Source organism: Punica granatum, chromosome 5, assembly GCF_007655135.1.
Source record: "Punica granatum isolate Tunisia-2019 chromosome 5, ASM765513v2, whole genome shotgun sequence".
In the NCBI taxonomy this organism is placed as follows: Eukaryota; Viridiplantae; Streptophyta; class Magnoliopsida; order Myrtales; family Lythraceae; genus Punica; species Punica granatum.
Genome location: NC_045131.1, coordinates 8498076 through 8516289, shown reverse-complemented (window position 1 = coordinate 8516289; position 18214 = coordinate 8498076). Strand labels below are relative to the sequence as shown.

The following is an 18214-nucleotide window of genomic DNA, read 5'->3' as shown; positions in this document are numbered from 1 at the left end:
GTCTTATACATAACCATTTATACCACTCTTTTTCAAAATCAAAATCTAATTTTAAAATGTTACAAACCAAATACCATTATTATTTATATCAACTTGGCAACTGCTCATAATGGGAATTTCCCCGTCAGCCGCCGGGCATGGCACAGTACGTAGTTTTTTTCCATTTGCCATAAAATGCCGCTGAGGTGGGGCCCAAAAGGTTCTTAAACTGGTAGCTAGCTCGGAGGCGGGCCGTAGCTCAGAACACTGAATCAGACTTCTCCTCCCAGAAAGATCGACTGTCAGCTTCTGTTGAACATCAATCAAAAACAAGAGAAGGGCCACTCTTCCTGCTTGAGGAACCCAACACGTCGCTTTGGACTTGGGAAAACAGCCTCGCTGGAATTCACATAAACTTCTGATTGTTTAACTATAAAAGAATACGAAAAGCCTCACTGACGATGATAATCGAATTTGAAATCTCTCAATATGTCATTGCACCGCACTCTTTATTTCAATCTTTTTTATACGTAAAGTTAAATATGCTGATCTTCTAGAGCCACAGTCTCGGTTTGTTATAGAAAAAGAAACTGCTGTACATGAACTATATACACGACAGCATTACATATAAGGACAAGAAGAAAGGGAAGCCTGCCGACAGGTCTCGTCGTTTTTGTTAGCACAAGTAATTGAGTTTTCTACATTCTCCCAAACTTCATAGACACACAAGCACACGCTCCTATACATACATACATATATATATATATATATATACGTTCTTAATATATAGGGTTTCTACTTCCTGAATACATCTTGTTCTTAACCCAACTCACTTTCCATCAAAACAATCACAAGCATCAATTACACAATAATGTCAAGCTCCATATTGTTACTTGCCATGTCTCTCTTCATCTTCGCTCATGCAACTTCTCCTAGGAGCTTTCTGAGAAGAGGCTCTTCGGTATTGATTGAAGATGAACTCGAGATTCTAGTTTCCCCCAAGAAAACTTTCAGTTGCGGATTCTATGGATCCGGAGGGAACGCTTACTACTTTTCCATTTGGTTCACTGGATCACGAGACCGTACTGTGGTCTGGATGGCCAACCGGGACAAGCCCGTGAATGGGAAAGGCTCCAGGCTCACTTTCCGGGGGAATGGTGTCGTGGTCTTGACGGATGTTGATGGGACAGTCGCCTGGGAGACCAATACCACCTCCACCAGTGCACGCAAGGCCGAGCTCTTAGAAAGTGGGAACCTCATCCTGAAGGACCCGTCTGGTCACGTGCTGTGGCAGAGCTTTGATAATCCGACCGACACACTCCTCCCTAACCAACCTTTTACTAAGAGCTTGAAGCTCATATCTTCCTACGGTAGAGGTTCTTATTATTCGGGGTACTTCAATTTCTACTTCGACAGCGACAATGTGCTGAAACTGATGCACGATGGGCCCGAAATATCGAGCCTCTACTGGCCTAATCCTGATTCTGATGCATTCGGAAATGGAAGAACGACTTATAACAGCACTAGGATTGCGGTTCTGGATGACTCTGGGATGTTCATGTCCAGTGACCGTTTCCAGTTTAATGCTTCCGACAGAGGGCATGGCATCAAGAGGAGGCTGACAATCAATCATGATGGGAATTTACGGCTCTATAGCTTGAATGAGTCCAATGGCACCTGGGCGGTTACTTGGGAGGCCCTGAAAGGAATGTGTAAAGTTCATGGAGTTTGTGGGAGGAATGGGATTTGTGTCTATACGCCCGAGCCCAAGTGTTCGTGTCCTCCCGGTTATCAGATGAACGACCCCACGAATTGGAACAGCGGTTGCAAGCCAAAGTTCAATGTCACGTGTTCAAACTTTACTTCGGACAAAGTGAGATTCGTGGAACTCCCACAAACTGATTATTATGGGTTCGACCTGGTTTATAACTCCAGCACCTCGTATGAGTGGTGCCAGGAAGCCTGCCTTACAGATTGCAATTGCCTGGGTTTTGCCTACAGGACTAATGGGCTGGGGCCATGCTTCACAAAGAGCTCCCTCTTCAATGGGTATAAGACGCCGGACTTCCCCGGAAATCTGTACCTGAAACTCCCAGTCTCGCTCCAAGTTTCCTCTGTGACTCCGATATTGAACGGGTCACTCCCCATCTGCCCACTCGGTGAAAACACAGTCCTGGTGGGCTCATCCTCCATGTATGATGGTATAGGGAAGAGGATCAGATGGGCCTATCTCTATTGGTTTGCGTCTGTCATTGGGGCAGTGGAGATCCTCTTCTTCATGTCGGGCTGGTGGATACTCTTCCGGAAACAGGGGGGCCCGGACCCATTGGAAGATGGGTACCAAGCCCTGTCGAGCCAATTCAAGAAGTTCAGCCATGGAGAGCTCAAGATCGCAACGAGGAACTTCAGGGAGGAGATTGGGAGAGGTGGCTCTGGGACAGTCTATAAAGGCAATTTGGGTGATGGAAGGGAAGTGGCTGTGAAGAGACTGGGAGATGTTCACCATGGAGAAGATTTCTTTTGGGCAGAGGTCAGCACAATTGGAAAGATCAACCACATGAACCTGGCAAGAATGTGGGGGTTCTGCGCTGAAGGAAGGAATAGACTTCTAGTCTACGAGTTCGTCAAGAATCAATCTCTGGACAGGCACTTGTTCGGACTGAATCACCTGAGATGGAAGGATCGATTCAGGATTTCACTGGGGACCGCAAAGGGCCTGGCTTACCTGCACCACGAGTGCCTCGAATGGATCATCCACTGCGATGTGAAGCCTGAGAACATACTCCTGGACCCGGATTTCGAGCCTAAGATAGCGGATTTCGGGCTAGCAAAGCTCCTTCAGAGGGGCAATGCAACCTCGGATTTCTCTATGATCCGCGGCACGAAGGGGTACATGGCACCGGAGTGGGCCCTGAACCTGCCAATCACGGCTAAAGTCGATGTGTTTAGCTACGGAGTGATGGTCCTGGAGATGGTGAGAGGGATCAGGCTCTCAAATTGGGCAATCATGGATGTAGTTGAAGGAGAGGAAGAGGTGGAGGAAGCGCAGCTGACAAAGTTTGTCAGGGTGGTCAGGAGGAACATCCAATTTGATCCGGAGGATAACACGTGGATCGAGAAAGTCCTAGACCCCAGGCTGAGGGGGCAGTACAGCAAAAGACAGGCAAGAGCTCTAGTGGAGGTCGGAATAGCGTGCGTCGAGGAAGACAGGACCAAGAGACCAACCATGGACAACATTGTGGATGTCCTACTCAAATGTGACAATGAGCCTAATGTCCCTGCCAGGTAGAGGGGATAAAACAACAGTTCAATAACAAGCAAGGGTGACTGTTAAAGGCCCGGGGGACTATGCAGGGCCACTGCGGCTAGGAGCCGGCTTGACGGATTATACTTCAGATCCAAGATCAAAATTTTCTTTAATCCCTCAAGATAAGATTCCTTCTCTAGCCCTTGCTTTGTTATCGAGTCGAATCGCCCAAAGGTCCCTCGGGCTTTAGGGAGCTGGTTGATCTTCTATGTTTACTCTTTCTTTCCCCTTTTTCCCCCATGCAACTGTTATGCTCGACGCTACGGAATTTCCATTGAGCTCGTACGGATTTGGACCCATTTCTACTTAAAAACTCAAACTGATAAGTGGTGGTTTCCAAGTTTCATATAAACCAATGGATATTGATATATCTTTTCCATTTATTCCTCAATACTCGCCCTCACGTGCAATGTGTCGTCATTTGTCCACACGTTGTCACGTGTCCTTAATCACCTACCCTCAACAATTGACCCCGAGTCGAGCTCTTCTACCTTGCTCGGGCGGTGGGAGGCTAAGACAAGGCAATCTTTTGGTTGCTCTTTGACATATTGGGCTTGCGTGGCGCCGGTGCGCATATGTGCGTGGGGCTCTGATACTATATTAAATTTCAGCTAGACTAATACGGACTTGAGTCAATATCTACTTAAAAACTCAAGCTGAGAATTTACAGATGTTCCCTCTTTCTGTGAACCATAATATCAATTACTCCTCGATTATGTATTACACTTCATTCAAGGCATGTTATTTGTAATAGCTGCTACATACTATATCCTTCTATACAGCTTCGTCAATTGGTACTAGAAATTCTAAAGCGACTTTACTGTAATGATATCAATCCCCGAGCATTCACACCAGGAATCCGAATCTTACGATAAACTTACAATTTGAACAATATATCTACATATATCATTGTTCTGGTCCAGAAAACAACCTGCAGGAGAATCTCCTACTCCATGCTCAATTTGAAATTATGATCACGGGGGCTTGATGATATTAATTGGAAAAAGAGAAATATTTTGTCAGCTTGTTAAAACTAAGACATTGGAATATTATATTGTGTTTGGTTTTAAAGTTAAGTAGAGTTGAGTTTCAATTTTAGTTAGGTTGTAATAATTGTGTTGTTGAATTATGAGAAAAAGTGTGAAAAAGTAATGAATAGTTGAGAGAAAGTAATGATTAGTTAAGAGAAAGTAATCATTGTGTTGTTAAATTGTGAAAAAAGGAATGAATAATTGAAAGAAGTAGTGATTGTGTTATTAAATTGAAGATAAGTGGAGTATAGTTAAAATTAAAGTTAAAATCATTTCACATAAATCTGTAATATGCATATAGTTTAGGGTTAATTACACTGGTAGTCCAAAACGTTTTAATAATGTATCAGATTGGTCCAAAAAGTTTTTTTTTTGCTACTTAATAGTACAAAATGTTTCAAAGTTGTAACATGATAATACAAACCGTCATCTCGCCATTGATGCCGTCAAGTCGTCCTTTACAAGACTATAAATTTTACACCATTATGTAACTTACATAAAACATTTTGTACTATTAAGTTACAACTTCAAAACATTTTGCATTATCATGTAACGTCCCACAAAAACCAATTTTCCACTATCAGCGTCGGCTTGACGGCATCAATGGTGAGATGACGATTTGTACTATCATATTACAAATTTGAAACATTTTGTACTATCAAGTGGCAAAAAAAAACTTTTTGGACCAACCTGATACATTATTAAAACTTTTTGGACCACCAGTCTAATTTATCCTATAGTTTAAGAGAATTGGTGCATTTATTATGCACTAAATATATTAGTATATGTAATTAATATTATTTTGTACAAAAAATTAATAACTTTTAATTTTATTTCTAAGGAAATGTCTCAAATATAATTTCTTCATTTAAAATAAATTTCGTATACAAGTGTTTTGCTCTTATTTTATAATTGCAGCAAATTAAATATATGTGTATAGATCATTTCGGTGCTAAAAGGTATCCATTTATAATTCAATTCTTTAACTTAAAGGGAGGCTATTTTCCAAGGCGTCATGCATCTTGAGTTCAATTAGATATACACTAATAAAGAATTATAGTATACCATAATTTGATAATTTGGTCATTATAATTTTAAAAATGAATAAATCTATTTTCATTTTTATCAATATTTTTGTGTGATATGAAAATTATTTATTCTGATACTTATGGAATATTAAAAAAAATAAACATACACATGCATCGTCATTAATCTTATTATGAAAATATACTTGTGTAAAATGATAAAAACAATATATTCATAACGATGATCACTTAATAAAGGAATTAACCATACTTTTCTTATAGTTGTATTTAATCATTTGTTGTTTAAAAATATTTGAAATACAATTATATCACCATAAAAAACTTTTAACTAGACTTTTATATAAAAATATCTAAACATAAATTTGGACAAAATAACTAGCATAAAATACCTGTGAATCGCACGGGCAAAGGCTAGTTAATAATGATAATGGAATAATAAGAGCGAAGGAACATAAATAAAGTACGTGACATGGGAGAAAATCTAAGTGGAAGAGATTGAATACCCATGGAAGACTAAAGTTGATAATTTTTTTCGATTACAAAGGATGCTCAAAATCTAATACAATGAAATATAAATCATAAACAACTATAAAAGAGTAAGGTTAGTCCCACTAGGTATTGAATTCGCGACCTCTAAATCAACATGCGAGGATATACACCATTACACTATATCATCTTTTGATACGAAAGTTGGTATTGAAAATGATGCTTCTTGCACTAGTCATTTTACATAAACTGGCCATATTAAAAAAAAAACAAAAAACAAAAATGATTTAATGAGGGACTATATAGATGGTGTCCCAGAGCAGTAAACGTTGCATAATTCCATCTGTATAAGTAAATTAACGATCATAGCCCCGTGGCTGGTTCTTATGCACCTTATGTGTTAAAGGGTGAGTGTGACAATGGAGTACGACATTTACAAGACGATACTTTTATCCGGTCTTTTATAGTGCGTTTGTTTTAGAGTTGAGTTGAGTTGGTTTTAATTTTAATTAGTTTGTAATGATTGTAATGTTGAATTATGAGAAAAGTGTAAAAAAGTATGAATAGTTGAAAAAAAGTAATGATTGTATTGTTGAATTGTAGAAAAAGTAATAAATAATTGGGAGCATTTCTTATTAAAATTAAATTGAATGGTTCCCCCCCTTCCCGCCCCCTGAAAAAGTTATCCTTGTGTCGTTGAATTTTATTCTGTAGTGAGTAGAGTAAAAGTTAGAGTTGAAATCTTAAATCAGATTACGAAATCAAACGGGCCATTAACCCACTTTGATAATCCTGTTGAAATTTAATGTTCAAATCTATTACAACTTGGTAAGCACATGCATTACTGTTCTGTTCTTGGTCAATGCACATTATAGTTCCACAGCTACATAGATTCGACACCATCAGAAAATACGATCAATTATTATTGATGTTCATTATTGGTTTGATTTCGTCTGAACTATTTAATTTAATGATTCATTTCATACTGGTGTCAAAAAAGTCAAACGATACATATGCTGGTCAAAATGATAATTCGAAAATAATAATAATAATAATAATAATAATCTTGGTCACTGCAGATTATATTTCCAATCAGCTCTTGATCTGGGCAGACGCGGGGGTGTGAGTATCCTTTTCCCTTCCTTTCTGTCTCGTTGATTAGCATTTGAAGTTTCCGTTGCTCTGGATATGGTCATCAATAGGGGAGGAAGCAGGATTTTTGTTTTAGCTAGACATGGCAAGACTGTTGATTTAAGCAAAAGAAGTTATTGGAATGCTTGGCATACTTGGCACCAATATAAGTTGGTAGAGTCATTTGAAAACGATCAGTGTGATTTCTCATCAGCAAATGGATTTTGAGGAACTGCTGTATTGAAAATTGCAGGTCGATGAGCTGATGGGCAATGCAGAAACCGCAGAATCTTTGTACTCAAAGGCAGTACGCCTGCTAGTCTTTCTTTTGGTGGAAGCACCTTCTTTAATCCTTAACCCCCCATTCTCTCTCACTAACTCTGACAGATATAGGCTCCGGAATTACATCGAGATTCTTAACAGCAGGCAATGCCATCTAAGGTCGATGGGGGTGGTTCGTCTTTAGTGCGACGACCAGCAGTGCCCCACCTAAGGGACGGGAAAAGGAAAATCTGAAGAGAGACTTGCGTTCTCCTTTTCCTTAATCCTCTAATGACTTTGCCCTGCTGCTGTGTAAAATGTTATTCGATTTGTACAGCTAATTCTTTGAGCAGAGGAATGGTATTTTAATTAGTCACTGGTGGTTGTGGCGGAGGTGAAGAATGTGAAGTTTGGATTTCTTCCGTGGTTTAAAAGGAAACAACAAAAAATGTGCATTCTTTGTTCGATTCTTATCGTCGATTGAGTTACTATAATTCCATAGTCCTTTGTATATAAAGTTGGAGGACCATTGTTCGTTTATCTTCGATGGACTTATTGGAAGGATGGATGGATTTAATCTTATGAAAAATTTATTCGATTGTTAGCCTTTTCCTACGTATGGGGGATCTTCATTTATGTAAACAAGATTTATGTCAATGCATATGCAGTTCCGTTATTTGGGGTGTCTTATGATTCTTCTTTATGTCCTGTCATTTCACTGTATGGCTTTTCACTGCATGACTTGAGGCAATAGATCGAGTAAACTTGACTGATGCATATAAATTTTGAAGTAAATTGATCAGACGGTCAAATATGTGGGAGAGAACATTTATATAGAAATTCGGAATGGCTATGGTTTTCAAAATAGTTGGGAAAACATTTATATGTGCCATTGTCGTTGAATGGTTCCGGTCAGTTGTCACTGATTATCAAATGGTCATGACGTTTGTAGGGAAAATTGCACTAATGGTACACAAAATTTTAGATAGTTGCACGATTGGTTTTAAGAAAAAAATTTTTTGTACCAGTCTTGCAATTATTCAAAACATTTTGTATAAATGGTGTAATTTTCCCTACGTTTATATCGGTTTTCCAAGGTCTACTTTCATGGTAATACATAACATTCTTTCATCATGAAGTTATCATACAGTTAAATATCGTCTGAATTCTGGATATTTAGAAGCAAAGCAATCGAGATTATGACCCTGAGCTGATCGTATTCACCTATTTGGGGCTTGTCGAGCCAAAATGCGTGCACTTGAATCTTGGCTCGTCAAAACCTCCTATGGTTAGAATTTTCTTGGGTCCGATCTATGTAAAGATGATAAGGAGATCAAGATAAAAGCCATAATTTGGTATCCATTTATAATTCAATTCTTTAACTTAAAGGGAGGCTATTTTCCAAGGCGTCATGCATCTTGAGTTCAATTAGATATACACTAATAAAGAATTATAGTATACCATAATTTGATAATTTGGTCATTATAATTTTAAAAATGAATAAATCTATTTTCATTTTTATCAATATTTTTGTGTGATATGAAAATTATTTATTCTGATACTTATGGAATATTAAAATAAAATAAACATACACATGCATCGTCAATAATCTTATTATGAAAATATACTTGTGTAAAATGATAAAAACAATATATTCATAACGATGGTCACTTAAAAAAAGAATTAACCATACTTTTCTTATAGTTGCATTTAATCATTTGTTGTTAGAATATATTTGAAATACAATTATATCACCATAAAAAACTTTTAACTAGACTGTTATATAAAAATATTTAAACATAAATTTGGACAAAATAACTAGCATAAAATACCCATGAATCTCACGGGTAAAGGCTAGTTAATAATGATAATGGAATAATAAGAACGAAGCAACATAAATAAAGTACGCGACATGGGAGAAAATCTAAGTGGAAGAGATTGAATACCCCCGGAAGACTAAAGTTAGATAATTTTTTTCGATTACAAAGGATGTCTAAAATCTAATATAATGAGAGAAATCATAAATAATTATAAAGGAGTACGGTTAGCCCTACTAGGTATTAAACTCGTAACCTCTAGATCAACAAGCGAAGATGTGCACCATTACACTGCACCATCTTTCGATACTAAAGTTGATATTGAAAATGATGCTTCTTGCACTAGTCATTCTGCATAAACTGGCCATATTTAAAAAAAAATGCTTTAATGAGGGACTATATATTTGGTGTCCCAGAGCAGTAAACGTTGCATAATTTCATTTGTATAAGTAAATTAACGATCATAGCCCCGTGGCTGGTTCTTATGCACCTTATGTGTTAAAGGTGAGTGTGACCATGGAGTACGACATTTACCAGACGATACCTTTATCCGGTATTTTAACCACTTTGATAATCCTGTTGAAATTTAATGGTCAAAACTATTACAACTTGGTAAGCACATGCATTACTGTTCTTTTCTTGGTCAATGCACATTATAGTTCCACTGCTACATTGATTCGACACCATCAGAAAATACGATCAATTATTATTGATGTTCATTATTGGTTTAATTTTGTCTAAACTATTTAATTTTACGATCCGTTTCATAGAGGTGTCAAAAAAGTCAAACGATACATATGGCCAAAACGATAATCCGAAAATAATAATAATAACTATTTAATCCAATGGTCCGTTTCATAGAGGTGTCAAAAAAGTCAAACGATACATATGCCGGCCAAAACGATAATCCGAAAAAAATAATAATCCAAAAATATTATTAAATTATTGACGCATAACTAGGAGATTAACTGTTGAGAAAAATATTAATTAAATTTTGAGCATAATTAGGAGATTAATTGTTGAGAAAAATAATTATCTTGCAGCAACCCGCCAACAAAAATTCCATTTTTTCTGATGTACGTAATTTCTAACAGGGAAGTGTAAATATAATTTAAGACCTAATTTATAAATGACAAGAAATTTTAAAATAAAAGTAAGTCAATAAATAATGGAATCCGCCTTATTAATTTTGGTTTTCATTATATATACATACATGTACATGTTATTTGTATGTGGACCCTGTAAATGTATTAAAGTATTGCGTTAAGAAATTGTATACTTAAGGGGAAGTTTCACCGTGACTTCAATGTAATTTTCCTTTTATAATTTAATCTTCCATTATTCTGTGGGTTAAATATTTCAATTTAGTCTTACTTATTGAGGTGCTAAACGATCATCCCAACTCATGATATCGCTATTTAAAGAGGCTTATATGATGGTTGAGGCTGCAATACTAGTACTCAATCTTCTCTCTCCCTATATATACATACATGGACAATTAATTCCACTTAAAACTTCTGGTTACTTTAGTCTCGATCGACAAGCATATGCTCTTCTTAATGTCAAAGTTCGAATTACCAACCTTATGCATCCCTTGAACCCCTTCAAAAGAGAAAAGAGAGAAGGAAACGGCACACCTTATGATAAAGATTAAAAAAATAGGGAGTGCATGTGAGGACTTAAAATACGATGCAAAATCATGTGATCAAGTTCTCACAAGAGAAGTAATCAAATATATATTGATTATATTGGGTGTATATATGTAGCATCTCTAATATTCGTTTGCTATCAGAGATTCAGAATAGGAATGCATGAATTAGATCTCACAAAAGGACGTAGATATTAAGAGACCAACCGAATGAATGATTCATGCATGCATGAATGAGTTAAGATAAACTTGCTAGCTATTCAGTTGCATTGCAGGTGAGGAATAGGTAATCCGCAATCCCGAGGCTTAGACATAACGAATTGCAACTCAAATGAATTGCTCTTACCATGACCCCAAACCTCAGGATGCAGATTACCCAATCCTCACCCAATATCAGTGTGGACGAGGGTAAGTAGAGAAATGAGAGAATTTCATCGCGGCCACATGGAGAAGTGTTTCGGGATATAGGGATATATTGAAGCGAAGAGAGATGGTTAATGATGCCAATACATGCATGAACGAGGGTGCAATTTATAATGGCTCTAAAGCAGCAATAATAGATTCCATTAAGAGGGCTTCAAATTAAATGGGGTAAAATGGGTCCAAATTTTTGGAAGAAAAGGCAAAATATGATAAGGTGCTCTTCTCTATAAGCTTAGGATCATATATAAATTCTAATTCTGTTCTTATGCAGCCAATGATCAGGCTAGGAAGGGGAACCCTATTTCCTATTCAAGGATATATACTTACGTTTCTTCTGTGTCTTGACTGCTTTTTCACAAATGGAAGCATAAGATCTTCTCCTTAAACAAAATATAATTGATTCTGATCTCTCTCTCTCTCTCTCTCTCCCTCTCTCCTTCTCTGAATTAGTGTAATTACTATGGTGAAACCTAAGCCTCAAATTTCATATCAAATCGGTAAAGCAGATTCGTTAACTTGCAAATCATTACTGTTTGGGGATCAGGTCTTGCTCGGAGCTATGCGCCATGATGGTTCAGACTTATGCTGTAACAGAATATTATAAAGTCGTGATCGAGTGTGAGCATCTTATGCGATTTTTCTGAAAAGGGAAGAATGATTTCATAGAAGTTTCAATAAAAGGGTAGGTTCGACTATAAGAAGGGGATGAACTATAGTTCTTCCTACTAATTGTAAGGGCACTTTTGGTTCGCAGGATTAGAATAGACAGAGAATAGAATAGACTGGAATTAGAATAGACAGGGAATAGAATGGAAATTCTGATGAAATTTTTGTGTTTGGTTGGAGGGAATAAACAAGGAATAACATTATAATTCTGATGTTTGGTTGGGTTGAATAAGGAATAGAAAGAACAGGAATAGGATAAAAAGACAGAAATGCCCTTCATATAAATATAATGAGTTTTATAAGATAAATAGATAACTTTAATGACAATTTTATAATTAATAAAAATAAAATTTTAAAAAATATAAGAAAGGTAATTCTAAAAATTTAAAAATTAATTAAATTACTAAAAATTGTGTTTATTAATAAAATTATTTTTTAATAATGTAATAAGCATAATTATCTATTTTTATAATAATTAATTATTTTACTTTTCCAGGCAATTCAATAATATAATTATTATTTTTCTATCTTTTTCTTCATATTCTCTCTCATATTTTTTCTTATCTATTATTACAGAAAATTTTTTAATACTAAAATTTTTTCAAACTTAACTTCATTACCAAACGCAATGTGACAAATTTAACTTAACTTAATTTTACTTTATTTTTCTCTCAATTCAATAATAAAATCGTTACTTTTTTTAAAATCTTTTTCTTTAAATTCTTTCTCAGACTTTTTCTTATTTATTATGATAATAAATTTTTTAATATTAAATTCTCTTAATTATTTAACATTTTTTTCTCAATTTTAACGACACAATCATTATTTTTTTTAAAATTTTCTTCTTCAAATTCTCTCACATATTTTTCCTAACTACTTTTGTCTTCATGTCCTCAAATCAACACTAAATCAAATTAAATCCAACTTAATTTCATTACCAAACACAATGATCTTTATGATTATTCAAATCAACACTAAATCAAATTAAATCCAACTTAATTTCATTACCAAACACAATGATCTTTATGATTATTCATCTAGGCTGTTTAACGTCCAGCTCTTGAAACATAGGTTACGAAGAACCATGAATAGAAAAGAGGAATCGAACTTCCGCAAACACTGGATTTGCCTATAGCTCGTTCAGAAGGTAGTTGGGCATGCTGAATAAACAAATCCTAATTTTGCTCGGGATGTTTTCATTTGTTCTGGAGCCTAATCGATTCGCCCCGACTATTATTCAATTCACTTCTGGAAACACAAATGACAAAGAACCCATGACAAAGAAACAGAAATTGTAGTCAAATTGCCAAATATAAGTACATCTGGGAACAATTTCATTATCAATGGAAATGAAGGACAACAGCTTTCCTGTACAGTCCAAAGTATCAACAATAACAGCAAACGAATTTTCTGAGTTTCATCACAAGCCATAACTACTTAAGCAGCCCAGCCTCTCGGTAGCTTTCAATGGAGTCTATGAGAGTTTCTTCCAGTGGCCAATAAGTCCATCCCAGCTTCTGCAGCTTCTCGGAGTTCAGCTTGTTGTCATGTTGAGTCTCACTGTAACTGTGGAAAGACCAAAAACCAGGCTCTCAGAACACAGAATTCTTAGCCAAAAAATTGCGAATTCACTACCAAGGACATCAACATAGAACACCTGTAGGCTAGATAAATTAGTTTGTATTATCAAGCAAAGGAAAAAAAATAAATAAATAGATGAAAGAGCTTACTTCTTCGGGTAAGTGAAGTCAGGATATAGTCTACGAAGCTTTTCCGCCAATTCTCGGGTCTTGATAGCATGCGCTACACATATGTATCTACCTTCAGCCTTGGATTTTTCATACGCCATTATTACAGCCTCAGCAACATCTTGCACGTCAACTAGAGGACGGAGCCTGTTCGGAACAGAATCCTCACCACCTATGTCAGATCAAAATTTACCAGTCAACAATGGAGCCAAACCATAAACCTCCCTTGCCAAATGTTTATCTTTACAAGGAAAAAAGGACTTGCATCAGTATCTGTATATCTGTTTCAATCCAAACCTGGGCTTGACTCACACTGATGTCCAAAGACAAGATTACCATGGAAAAGGAGGAAAAATGTGGAGCATCTATGATATAATATAAATATATGCTTGATACTCTTTGAAGTTATAGAATCTTGAATCGAATATAAACCCGAAATTGAGAAAGCGAAAAGGAAATGAACCCTGACCTGACTCCTGAGTATGGAACCTTTTTTTTCTCTGAGTTTTCAATATCAAAGTTCCTTGAAAGACCTCTGCATGTGACAGTACGAGAACCTTCAATGAGACCGACTCATCCTTGATACAATTCTTCCCAGAGAATAGGGAAGGCGGCAAATTAGAGAATGCAATGACATTCTTGTACTGATTAAAAAGGTTGCTATGAAGCCAAATTTCATGAATAATCTACAGTTATTCTGAATATCAACATCAAGATTGAATATTAGGAACATTCCACAATCCATATGGCTGACCACATGTCCAAACAATTCAAATGAAAAAAGCCACAAAGATCACAAGTCGCTCTAACTTTTAGTAAATTTATGATCTCGTCCTATACAACACAAATTTTTTTTTCTTTGGGCCAACCTATACAACACAGTTATTCATCCTAAATCTCTAATGCAAGTACCCTGTAGACATGTAATCTTTTTGCCGTTTACTGTCATTTTTAATGCAGGTCTTGCTCATCAGCTTCAAACTCACCGCCCCCCCTTTGGTGTGTTAATTGCAAAAACTTATTTCATTGGTTAGACATGCAGGGCAAAAAAATTTTCCTAACTTGAAACACTGAAGAAACATCTCACAACGAACAATTCCAGCAAAAATTAAATCTTGTCCCTGAACTGAAGTATCGATTATCAGGACAAGCAAGCACAAGGTCACAGATCATGCATACTGAGATTGCCGTCAAGAACTATTGAGCAAAATTTCTTTTTATAATATACTGATCAGAATTGAGCATCGTCCATCAGTAGATCTTAAAAATCTAACAACAATCTATTAAAACAGTTGGGCAATGATAATCTAAAGCCATATAAAGACATGTCGCAGACATCTTAGCTACCACGCAGAGCACAACTCTTGACAAAACTAAGTTTTTCCATCAAAACAGAACTAGAGATTTAGGATGAAGAAGCATACCCAAAAGCAAACATACAGAGATTATAGAGACACAGAGAGAGAGAGAGAGACCTGGGCTATGGCACGAAGGTGTTGAAGAGCTCTCAGGGGAGGTTCGAATCGGGAGCACGGCTGGAGCTTTGCTAGGGTTTACACAATTTTCTTCCTTCCGAGAGGAAATGAACGATAGGTGAGAAGTGAGGCTTTTATGGGATGGCAGGCATTGTAATTATCGAAAGAAGACGAGGGTATTTTTGTCCATTCGCCTCCATTTCCGCATCCGGATAAGCTAATCCGGACCGTGATGGGCGGCACCCGTATTCCGCATGTAAACCGGATATGGATCCCGAGTCGGAATAGCTATTCCGCATTCCGTTGAACCAAACGACCGAAAATCTATTCCGTACGGAATAGTTAATCCGTGCCCTACCTAATCCGGTGAACCAAACATGCCCTAAATGTCTATACTTAGAGTGCCACTGTCATACGATAAGCGATGAACTCAAGTGATGAGTAAAAGCATGAATATAAGACTTTCCTCGTAGAGGAAATGAAAATTAAAGTAAAAATATCCAAATTAAATTAGAAAATATAATTTAGAAACCTAGGATTATTAACCAGGAATTTATCATTTGTGATTAATGGTGAGGCAGGAGCTTGGACGTGGTTATCCTCAACCAATACTGGACTTCCAATATGTACTTCATTTGGAGATAAAGGAATGTCACGTCTTCCATCATACTATATACTTTTGCTTCAGATAATTGTCGAAAGAGTCTTAGAGACGCTAACTAGATCATTTCTATTCAAATTTTGCTCTAATTAAGTCAAAGAGATTTTTAGTGCAATGGCACAAAGCACCGACTCAGAATCGAAAGATCCTGAATTAACCTTCACCATTAGAACTTATGTACCTCTTATTTTGACTTATTTCCTATCTTTCTACTAAGTTATAGTCTTCATTTATGACTAAAAAAAAATGAAATCAATCAAGTAAACATTTTCTGAATCAATGGTACCCTCTGGCCAAAAAGAAAAAAGAACATTTAATGCTAGCTAGCTTGGAACTATGGGGGATATAGTTTTGTTCGTACAATGGAATGAAATTTTGCACTTACCAAATTACATGGAGCTGGTCGTCATCTGCCAAGGACCAATTATAAAATTTGTACTTAACTACCAGTTATAAGGGACGGTTCTTTAAAAAAACTATGATATAAGTTCTTCATCTACCGAGTACTCGATCAAAGCTTGGCAACTGACGTGACTTCAAGTCCCATCAATATATTTAGATAAGAAATCTACATCACACAAACTTGTCCCTCATAGCTAGATTAAGATAGATGAAATTTGATTAGAAGTGTGCTTCAAGCTGAGGGAATAGATGTGTGGAATATCTTGCTTTGAGGAGATACTTTTTGTAATCATAGTTTCATGATTTCTTGGAACTTAGCTCTCCCTCTAAAAGAATGATGCTATTATAAAAGTGGAAATTCATAAGGCTCTCGTGTGTCACTTTTTCATATAATTTGTGTGATTTTGGTGTCTTTGTCCGCTCTAATGGGCACCGGCCACATATTATTCTAGTCCCATTTCCCATAGATCTTGAAAAGAATTGGAGTCCGCGTTCTATATCTTCCCAGGGACACCGGCCCCTATCTATTTTTAGAAATTCTATGATATAATCACTTTTTAGTACAATTACTTTTTTTAACCGTTGCATTGTAATCATTGATGAATAAATAAAATATATAATGGTTATTTAGCAATCTAAAAGCAATTGCAATCATACAATAATTAAATTGTAAAAATTCTCGTCTGTTCTTATTCACCTATTTTATATCATTTTTGGCTAGAGACGCAAGCGTTGTTTTATTAGGAAAGGACATTTGCATAAGAATATTATCGAACTTTACTTTTTTTCGGTAGGATTTATCGAATTTTATATATTTTATTTCTTTTTGGATTAATATTTTAATAGCGGGATGGTGCAAATCATGTGTGATAAATATTCTTTCTTTCAATTCTAAGAGAGTATCGAGCACTTTTTAGAGTATTATTTCAAACCAATCGTTCATTTCCAAGTGCGTGACTTACATCGATCCGTCTGAAAAATCATCTTTAAAAAGTTACATTAAAATTAGTGAGTATTATAATGTTGGTCATCCCATGTAATTGTGATCATCGAACAATATGAGAACGATGAAACTATGAGACCTGATTTGTGCTACGATCAATCAGATGGGACTCCGTATGGATATTGTTATGTTACAGATATCAACTAATGATGAATTGATGATGTTGATGTTCATGAAGCATATCACAAATTTAAAATCATAGACCGAGAGCATTAATACAGTTACTTTTAATCCTGTAAAAAACATCTTCATACAGTTTAATCACCTAGGAAATCATATATGCTTTTATAATTTAAGGAATGGTTTTGGATCGAATATTTCTAGTTGCTGACATATTATTTGCTGACGAACATTTATACTTTATACTAGACCCCTATGAAACGGGACAACAACAATATGTATCGTCATATCAAGATTAAATATAACACATCAAAGTTATGTCAATTAATAAATAAACAAATAAAAGATAGAGCGCAGATTATTAATTATGATGATAATATATTTGTATTTATCTTTTTTTATTATAGAGAGAGACTCATAGGCCTAAAATGAGATTATGGTGACATGTTGTAAATGTTATTCAAGTCTAAATTCAAGTAGTTTCGTTGGTCATAAAATGTACTGACCTTCTAGGGCCAGGACCTCGTCCTTTCCCTTTCTCATTTTTGCGGGCAGGTCTAGCTGGTCCTAAGTCTGATTTGTGGTTTCCTATAGCCCTAGCTGAAGTTCATTGGCGGCCTTGCTTGCAGTCCAGACGAGTTCATCTATAGTCTCTTTAGCCGAATCAGCCCTCTCTTTGCATCTGCATCTGCCACTTCTCCATTTGTAGTTCTAGCAATCTTCCCCGTCCTTAGCGTAGTGCTTCTGCATCTGCCAGATCTTTTTTTTTTTTTAATAAACGGGAGGACAAAAACGATATCGTACGTGATAAAGTGCAACGTTAATTGGGACCGTTTGTCTACTAGATGCCACATAAGCATCCATGTCATTTTTCCGTAATGGCACTTATGGAATTTTGATGGTGGTACCAAAATATTATGGATATTGGTCTTTCAATGATCATTTTGTTTTAAAAAACCTTTCAAGTAGTAATTTATTAATTTCAAAATCTTTCAATGATCATTTTGATA

The 18214-nt window shown here is 36.1% G+C and overlaps 2 protein-coding genes and 1 long non-coding RNA gene across 3 annotated transcripts; 2 read left to right on the top strand and 1 right to left on the bottom strand.

Annotated features, from left to right (window-relative positions):
- Positions 1–808: 808 nt before the first annotated feature.
- Positions 809–3648, top strand: LOC116206623 (putative receptor protein kinase ZmPK1). The gene has a single exon (XM_031539399.1). It carries the CDS (start codon positions 851–853, stop codon positions 3266–3268), a length of 2418 nt encoding a protein of 805 aa, XP_031395259.1. The 5' UTR covers positions 809–850; the 3' UTR covers positions 3269–3648.
- A 3217-nt stretch (positions 3649–6865) lies between these two features.
- LOC116208620 lies at positions 6866–7783 on the top strand. Its single transcript, XR_004157101.1, has 2 exons — positions 6866–6971; positions 7234–7783. It is a non-coding gene; the product is annotated as an uncharacterized LOC116208620 (long non-coding RNA).
- A 5287-nt stretch (positions 7784–13070) lies between these two features.
- Positions 13071–15116, bottom strand: LOC116206943 (bifunctional dihydroflavonol 4-reductase/flavanone 4-reductase-like). Its single transcript, XM_031539781.1, has 4 exons — positions 15019–15116; positions 14013–14078; positions 13526–13715; positions 13071–13361 (listed from the first exon to the last, which is right to left on the bottom strand). Exons 3-4 carry the CDS (start codon positions 13642–13644, stop codon positions 13229–13231), a joined length of 252 nt encoding a protein of 83 aa, XP_031395641.1. The 5' UTR covers positions 13645–13715; positions 14013–14078; positions 15019–15116; the 3' UTR covers positions 13071–13228.
- Between the last annotated feature and the right edge of the window lie 3098 nt (positions 15117–18214).

Excerpts from the sequence above, each read along its gene's own strand:
- LOC116206943 (XM_031539781.1), bottom strand. The coding sequence starts at position 13,644 with ATGGCGTATGAAAAATCCAAGGCTGAAGGTAGATACATATGTGTAGCG. Across the intron at positions 13,362-13,525 it reads GACTTCACTTACCCGAAGAA|TTACAGTGAGACTCAACATG; the intron begins GTAAGCTCTTTC and ends GTCTTTCCACAG.
- LOC116206623 (XM_031539399.1), top strand. The coding sequence starts at position 851 with ATGTCAAGCTCCATATTGTTACTTGCCATGTCTCTCTTCATCTTCGCT.